At 55.3% G+C, this 8,591-nt stretch overlaps 1 protein-coding gene across 1 annotated transcript; it reads right to left on the reverse strand.

Moving 5' to 3' along the window:
• Positions 1-626: 626 nt before the first annotated feature.
• LOC144371129 (cell adhesion molecule CEACAM6-like) lies at positions 627-7,866 on the reverse strand. The gene is made up of 4 exons (XM_078033344.1): positions 7,744-7,866; positions 7,301-7,331; positions 4,517-4,876; positions 627-1,004 (listed from the first exon to the last, which is right to left on the reverse strand). The coding sequence occupies exons 1-4, from the start codon at positions 7,864-7,866 to the stop codon at positions 718-720; spliced, it is 801 nt and encodes a 266-aa protein (XP_077889470.1). The 3' UTR covers positions 627-717.
• Positions 7,867-8,591: the final 725 nt, after the last annotated feature.

The raw sequence follows: 8,591 nt of genomic DNA on the forward strand, positions 1-8,591 counted from the left end.
TATTGAGGTTAGTGACAGAGTTATGGGCGACACACACATAGGATCCGCTATTATTTGTAGAGAGGTTGGGGATAGAGAGCTCCTGTGTGGATTCCAGGGGCCTCCCATTGAGAGACCAAGAGTACTGAGCAGGCGGGTTAGAGTCTGCGTGGCAGGAGAGGTGGAGATTTGTCCCTGGACGGAAATGTGAGTTTGGGGGCGTATATGATGGGGGCATCTGGGCCATCTGGAGCAAACAGATAAAGCCACATGTAATGTCATCAGAGGGAAGGGGAAGTTCCTAGACTGTAGAAGGCCACAATATAACTACTGATCCATGTCACAACCTTGTTTTTTTTAAAGTTGAAACTAGGCTGGGGAGTACACTGGTACAGCACCTGCCCAGCATGCATGAGGCCCTTGGTTCAAATCCCAGCACCATACACACTCACAGAAAGTCTCAACCAAACCCCTTTGTTCACTGAAATTAGTGTGTGACATTCCTCTGCTTCTCTGTCCCAGGTGGCTGACCCCAGGCCTCCCCAGGGAACCACAAGCCCTCCCCTCCTATTCATGGCCCAAGGCTGGGCCTGCCTGGATGTGCCTGGGGCAAATGTCACAGGCAGTCCAGGTGCCCAGGAGAGAGGGTCTGTGTACTTGGACCCGAGAGGGACTAAGTGGCCCAGCCTCTGGCCCTGTGTGTTTGAGTTCACAGCCAGGGTAATGGAGGAATAGAAGTTACTCACAGGAAATACTCAGGGTGAGTGGGTCACTGTGGCTGGCACTCACTGGGTTCTGGGTTTCACACTCATAGGGTCCTGTGTCTTTCCTTGTGACATTGAATAAAGTGAGAGTCCTGTTGTTGTTGGACAGCTTCAGCCTGTCACCATCTGAGATCCTCTGACTGTTTATCTTCCACAGGTAGGTTGCATAATTAATCTCAGGTTCACACGTTAATGCTAGAGAGTCCTCACCCTCCATGGGTTGGGAGTTGTTGATTGTGATGTTGGGTTTGGGTAATTTCTCTGTGCAGACAACAAAGATAGGATTGCCCTGTGGTACCTGTGATCCCCTCAAAAGTGTCTTTCCACCTGAACTGGCCTCTCACCTCCCATCAACCTGAGTCCTGAAGAACCAGGCAGAGTGGGTATCCTGGGCAGATGCAGGAGGATCTGAGGGATCAGAGGACGTGGGGCCCCCTGGGTTGTGTCTGGGAGAAGCACAGAGTTTCTCACAGGTGCACTTAATTGCAGAGTTTGGTCCTGGACAGACCCAGGACTGGGAGTTAGCAACCCTGTGTCTCTCCTGGTCCTCGCTGGCCCTGGCTGGCCTTGAGACGCAGAGTCCCTCCAGCTGCACAGACTTCAGGGCTCGGCCCACGTGTGTGTCCTCTGAGCCTTTGGTCAAGGCCATCCTAGAGGTGGGTCATGGTGGGACACCCCATTGTGCCTAAACCTCAAGAATACCCCACAACCTCATCTGAGAGTGGGGTGTGTGAACAGAAACCAGGATACAGGGGCAAGCTTGGCATTCAATTTGGTGGTCATCCTGGGGCCACAAGGGGACTGTTCTGCTCAGGTGTTTCCTGGTGACTGACAGGAGCCAGTGGCACCTGAAAGGCAAAGCATGAGTCCAAAGAATGCTCTAGGGTGAGGGGACAGACAAGGTTTAGAGCAGAATCATGTTCCTGTCCTTGGTCTTTACATCCCTCTCCCCCTGCAGAGAGCAGGTGAGGCATGTGGAATGGTCCTGAGAGACCAGTGGATGGTTCCTAACACATCAGCACTAAGAGGTGGAAGAGGGGACCAGGACCTTGCTGAAAATACGGCCTCGTGGGCTTGTGTGTGGCAGACCTGGGTAGAAATGGGAGATGTTAAAGTTTTCCCATATGGGAAAATAGTTTTAATACCCAGGATCTAAGACTCCTTTCTGAAAGAAATATTGCTCTCAGGAGCACAGTGTCTTAGACTGAGCTCTGAAGTCCTGAGGGGTCACATTATGACCCAAGGCAGCTGCTAAGGTCAGTTTGAAACCAGCAGCCTCCTGAGTAAGGAGAGACCTGTGGGTCCTGGTGGAGGACTGAATGGTCAGAGGGGACATCTGAGGGTCTCTGTTATGTAAAATGAGGCACAACACCAAACTCAGAGAAGTATTATTGATCATGTTAATCAATCTAGAAGTCTGTGTTCCCAATTGCTGTGGAGACTCAGCAACGTGGGGAAGCACCTGACACAGGCCTGTGGAATGCCTTCTTCCTGTTCTTTTCACCCCAGGAAGTACAGAGGGATCATCAGATTGATCCAAATCAGGGCCTAGAGCCCAATGTAAGTGACCGTGGCTGGAGCATCACACAATGTGGGGACAAACCTCCCTTGTGGTGATGGTGTCCTCATGGGGACACAGGCACATATGGAATAGACAGCCCCTGAGACAGCACCGTTCAGTCCAGCTCCCCCTTGGGGAAGGTCCTGGGAGTCACTGGAGGAGCGTGAGCCCCACTTAGGGACCAGGATGGAGCCACCAGTCATCTGGGTGTGAGGAGCCTGGGACCTAGGGGCTTGCCGCCCTGTCCTGCCTCTGCCCCCCTCGCTGAGTCAGTGCAGAGAGCAGATGGGGGAGATGCTCAGGCCTGTGTCCTGGCCTATTTCACATGTCATTGTCATGGAAGGAAAGAGCCTTGGAAGGGACACAATGGGGCCTCCTTCACAGTGGGTGACATTGTCACTCATGCATCCTGACAGGGGCACCTGCCTCGACTGTTTCTGTGCCCTTTACTACAGCCAGGAGGGGCCTGGCCCCAGGTGTTAGCAGGAGGTGGACAGGACAGATGGCCATTAGTGCAGGAGGGAAGGGCATGGCTCATTGTGCAGGGCAGGGCCAGTCCTGCCTGAATGAGAAGGAGGGAGAGGACGGACAGGCAGGAGCAAGGCAGCCAGAATCGCCATGGCAGGGAGCAGTGGGGGTACAGTGACTTAAAGCCCCAGGTCCAAGAGCCTCATGGCTGCCTCAGAACTGACCCAGGGCCACCCTGAAGACCCTCCACAGCCTGGCCAACCAAGGGCATCCTGTGCTGTGGCTCCTGGGTGGCCTCAGGAGAGGTGGTTGGTGGGATGGAGCAAGAGCCTCAGCCTCCAGGAGGGACAGGGAGCAGGTGGCAGAACCCCCTGGGATTGCACATGCGGGTTCCAGGCTCTGAAGAGGTTCAGGGCCATTCATTCATAATCCCTCCCTCCTTCCCCATAAAACCACTGAGACTTGTCTACACCTTGGGCCTTGAGCTGGTTGGAGGGTCTTGTGATGAGTGAGAAAGTCCTGTCCCTTATGATCCAGAGTGAGTGACACCCAACACACCAGGAAACATGTGACCTCAAGTCCAGCAAGGGAGTGTGTGGACCGGCTGTGTGAATGGAGGACTAGGTATTTTGTTGAGGAAGGTGATTTGGTTCCAGAGTAAAATTGATTATTCTCCATTTGCTCTCACTCCCAGACCACAGTGTCCCCTCCAGGCTGCCAGTGCCCAGGACTAAACTACCTTAGCCAATGACTGGTCTCTGGTCCACAGATGCCTAATAGGCCTCCAGCATGCTAGGACGGGGCTCTGGCTACAGAGTGACATGCACCACTGACCTGCCACCAATGGTCTGTGTTCCCTGTGCCTCAGTTTCCCTTTATTGGATACATGGGAAGTGGTGTCTGGTTCACCATGTTGTCTATAAATTAACCTTGAAATACTCAGAGAAACCTGACCTTGGTTTAGAGGAGCTGCCCCCAAAGAAAAAGCCCCTACTCTGATCTGCCTCCCAGTGAGAGCGCCCTGGGCTGGTCCCGGGAGGACCAGGAGCTCCAGGGGCATCTCTTTCCTCTGTTCCTCCCCTTGGGGACATGGACCTTCCTGTGGAGCCTCATAGAAGTCCATCTGGGCACCTGCTTGGCCTGAGGCACCTGTCCCTCTGTGCTCACCACACCTAGTCCTGGGAGAAGGAGATGCCCAGGTGCCCTTGCCCAGATGTGGCTCCTGGGACTGTGCCCTGGCTGGTGACCACCTCCAGGAGCTACCAGATCAGGTGGCCAGTAAATCATTGCTCCCCAGTGGCCCTCAACAGGAAGCCAAACTCCAACCCTGGCCACATGTCCTCAGGGTCACCTGGAGCCAGGAGCCTGGGACAGAGGTCTGGGGCAGGAGCTTCCTGGGCTGACCTTCTCTGTGAGGACTCCAGGGCCCTCAGGCCAGGCCTGACTCAGTCCTGCAGGGTCTTTCTCAGGGCCATGCTCCTGGGAAGGACACAGGGGCTGGGCTGAGACTGCTCTGCCTGGGCCGAGTCTCCCACCAGACCACCCTGCTCTCTGCCAGTGGATTCAGGCAGAGGACTCGGCTCTTCTGAAGTCTGTCTGCACTGCGTGTGCCCTGCAGTAAGTGCTCCAAGTCCACTGTAGGGACGTAATGTACAGGAGGAGGGAGGCACACCAGGTCTCAGGGTCCTGTGTGTGCAGTGGAGTTGACCCCTCCAACACCCAGAGGGCCTGGAGTGTCACTCACCATGTACACGGAACTCTCCTGTTGCTAATTCAACTCTAGCATCGGCAGTTACAGTTTGCAGGGTGTAGAATCCTCTGTTGTTCTGTGTCACTTTATGTAACAGCAGGGATCCATTGGAGTATATTTTCTCTCCACCACTGAATGCAGGCCCTGGGGTAGTCGTCTGTGTGAGTACCACATATGATATAATATCGTGGCTGATGTCTGCGGTTTTTCCTTTGAACCAGTTGTAGGCTATGGTATTCTGTGATGCATTGTGGATGAGGAGAAGAACGTCTCTCCCTTCAGCAGCATCGAAAGGCACTGGTTCAATAGTGAGCGGGGCCGTGGGGTGTGGGTTCCAGAAGGTTAACAGTGAGACTAGGAGGGAAGAGAGAGAAATCCATCAATACTGGGCCCTTCAAATGGGGTGGAAAAATGGGGCCCAAGTCCTCAGCAGGAGTTTCATCCTCAGCCTTGGGGTGTGTGGTGTGTGTGTGTCCTCAGGTCAAAGTCAGCAGCATGACCTCCATTCTTTCAGTACCCTTGTACTTGTCTCAGGAACACCTTTCCCCAGGTGTCTGCAAGGCTGGCCCCTCAGTGCCCTCAGATCCCTGCTCACACCCAGGGCACCTGGGCACCCGCCTCCCCTGACCATCTCCTTACAGACCCCAGGTCTTCCCTGTGGACATTTCCCTGCTCTCTGCCCTCCTAGATCTACACAGCACCTGGCCTCACCTGCAGATCTCCCTCTGGCCTGGCCTCCTGCCCTCTAGAGAGGAAGCTCCAGGAGGCAGAGACTAGTCTGACCCTTGTGGTAGCCCAGGGCCTGGACCAGGCTCAGCCTCCTGTGGATGAGTGAAGCAGGGTCCCTGCCCTGAGCGTCCAGGTGTCTGTGAGCCAATGTCTGAGGCTGGTGGCTACAGACAGTGTCTATTGCTCAAGTTCCTTTCTATTGGAGAGTGGCCCTGACAGAGCTATTAAGAACGATTTTCAAAATACAATGGCCCCTGGTTATTAACTTGGGGGAAGAGAACCCCTGAGCTTTCCATCCCCCTCATCAGCTCCAGGTCACTGAAAATTTCCTTTTGGTGAGCTTCTGTCTTCTGCGTTCTGTTCCCATCGGGTTCCCGGTGAAGCCCTGTGTCCCCTGTGAGGTTCGTGTCCTCCCCAGGAGACACCAGCAGGACTATGCTCCACCTCCCGCCCTCCTCAGGGAACTGTCCCCTCTTACCTGCCAGCAGGACCCCCTGCCAGGGGATGCCCCCTCTGCAGGGACAGGCTGAGGGGGGCTGCATGGTCCCTGCTGCTCTGTCCCCTCTGTGGAAGGAGCTCACTGCAGAGCCGCTGGGAAGCCGAGGTCCAGGCCAGTCAGCCCTGCTGCCCTGCTCCTCTCTGAGCTCTGCCTCCTCCCAGGGCAGGAGCACTTTCCTGGGTCACAGGGCTGGGGGCGGGGGGTCTCTGTCCAGAAAGCCCCTCTGTCCCCTCCCTCTCAGTCCTGCCTCCTGTCCCTTCTGCTTTCCCTGTTGGGTTTCACTACTGCATGCCACACCCTGAGGAGCAAGGCAGGTGGGGACGCTGTCCCCTGAGAGAAGTGGCTCACCCAGCGCTGGCCTCAGCTGTGTCCTGGCCTCAGGGCTCTCAGCACCACCCAGGGAGCCCCTGGGTCCCCTCACCCCTGGGCATATTTCCTTCATGACAGAGAATCCCAGTTTGGCCCACGTCTCCCTTTGTTCTCCCCCCTCTGGAAGGTGGATTGCTCCCGGCAGGAAGGGGTCCTACTTGGCTCTGAAGCTATAATGGGTCCCACTGAGGAATGACTGGTGGGGGGGACCTGTCCTCTATCTCTGTGTCACCAGCCTAGCTCAGAGTCCCACATCCACATGTCTCAGAGGGAGCTTCAGGGCCTTGGGGTGCAGGGGCAGGCGACCTGTGTCCTTGGAAAGGAGGATGTGGCAGTGGGAGGCAGGTGACCCTGGCTCACTGCCCTTGGTGAAGGATTTCAGGGGGAGATTTTCTTTTTGTTTCTTGGCATTGCTGTGGCTCAGACCTGCCATGGCCTCTGTGGGTGGCCTCTGTCCTCTCTGGATTGTTCTTTGTTGTCACCTGCCTTTCCCCAGGTGTGTTGCCAGGAAGGAGGGAACTACACTTGGTAGAACAGGGTTCTCCAGGACCAAAAAGGATTGGTGGGGACCACAGGTATGAGGGAGGGAGCCCATGTGGCCATTGGTTCCAAGGTGGACATCAGGCTATGTGTCCACCTCCATCTCTAGCCAAACCAATCTCCTGTCTCAAAGAATCAGCATGCGGAGGGTTGGCTGTGGGTCCAAGTGATCACCAGTTGAGCTCCTGAGGAGACCCATGGTCAGGGTCAGGGACTGTAGCAGGGATGCTGCCCAGGGTCTAAATGCTGAGAGCTGGCCCTGACACCCAGGCACAGGTGGCCCTGACCTACAAACTGCAGGGTCAGTCCTGTTCACCTTGGGTCCAGGCTGCCTGACACCCAGTGCAGGGTGAGTCTAGGGAGAGGACAGGAGTTGTCCTGAGGACTGCTGCTCAGAGGTGGGAGATGGGCACCCGGGCATGGGCAGCCTCAGGAGGAGCCATCTGTCCCCAGGTTTCAAAGGAAGGACATGGGTGGTGTCTCTTGGATCTTTGGGGAGAGGGAACCAGCATGGGGCTGGTCCCAGAATACCAGGTTTCTCCATCATGGCACACAGGGCCTTGGCTCCTAAGTCATCACTGTCCCTGTCTGGCTTCTGTGTAGACTTGCTCACAGGGTCCAGGAACTGGAGATGCTCCCACCTGCATCTCCACCAGGATCCCTTGGGTTCACCTGTTGGGAAGAGGAAGAGAAAGAGAGAAGAGAAAGAGGAAGAGAAAGCCCCGTGAACCCCCAGCCCCTCTGAGATGGAAACAAAGTCAGGTCCTGTGTGCTGAGCCCCCCTCATGCCCCAGACTCCTTGGGCTGCTGAGATGTCTGCAGGGACCAGAGGCACAGGAATCCTCAGACCTGGTGCCCTTGAGGCTGAGAGTCACCTTCCTCTGTGGTCACATGGGGCTCTGGCTTTCCCTGGTAGAAATTCCATCTGGGATGGAGAATCTGGAGTTAGTTCCAGATCAGGCATCAGTGAGTGGAGGAAGGACAGGCAGCTGCCCAGACCTCCTGGGAAAAGGGATGTCACTCACTGGGTAGAGATGGGGAGAGGTTGTCAGGGCTGTGGAAAGAATCAGGAATGACCCCTCACTGTTAGGAGGCCTCTGTCTTCCCCCAACACCACCAGCATGAAGGCCTCATCTCTGGGCAGCTTCAGGCACTTGCTGGCCCTCTTGAGAGCTGAGGCCAGTGTTCTTTTGTCCACATGGAACATAGTCTGACTTTGGTGGCCACATGGAGGTCATGTGCTTTGTTGATTGGTTCTCCATACATTTCATGAGTATTCATGGAGCATCTGTTACATGTCGGGCACTGGGCTGGGAGTCCCATGGAGGGCAGGACAGATGTGGTCCCTGCGTTCATGGAGTCTCTCTTGTTCAGGGCAGACAGACACTCGGGGAGCACCTGGAACTGAGGAGCTAGGTGAAACAGAGAGAAGGGCCAGTGGTGACAGAGTGGAGGCAGCCAGGGCCTGTGCTGGTGTGGGAGCTCAGAAGGCTCCCCTGGGAAAGGGCCTTTCTGACCAGGACTTGAAGCCAGAGGACCTGCCCCTGGGAAGACCTGAGGAATAGGGGCAGGAGCTGGCTGCAGAGGATGGCCTTCAGCATGGAGCTGGCAGAGGCCATCTGGGGCAGCTTAGAGAAGCAGGAGGACTGTGGGCTGAGGCAGAGGGCAGAGCTGGGAGCCCTGGTAAGCAGAGCAGCCAGGTTGGGCTCTGCTGCCCTCTGGTGGACAGTGAGGAGAGCACAAATGGGAGTCTAAGAAATGTTTTCTCATATTGTCTTTAAGCCTGTATGAAATGTACATTTAATTAAAAAAAAAAAAACAAAAAACTTTTAGTCTTAAATTTTCAATATCACTCAACAAAGCCCTTCTGTGACCTCATATTTGTGGCCTAATGTCATGTCTAGTTTTGTCTGTAGTACTGGGGATCCAGCC

This window comes from Ictidomys tridecemlineatus, chromosome 15 (assembly GCF_052094955.1).
Source record: "Ictidomys tridecemlineatus isolate mIctTri1 chromosome 15, mIctTri1.hap1, whole genome shotgun sequence".
NCBI classification, from domain to species: Eukaryota; Metazoa; Chordata; class Mammalia; order Rodentia; family Sciuridae; genus Ictidomys; species Ictidomys tridecemlineatus.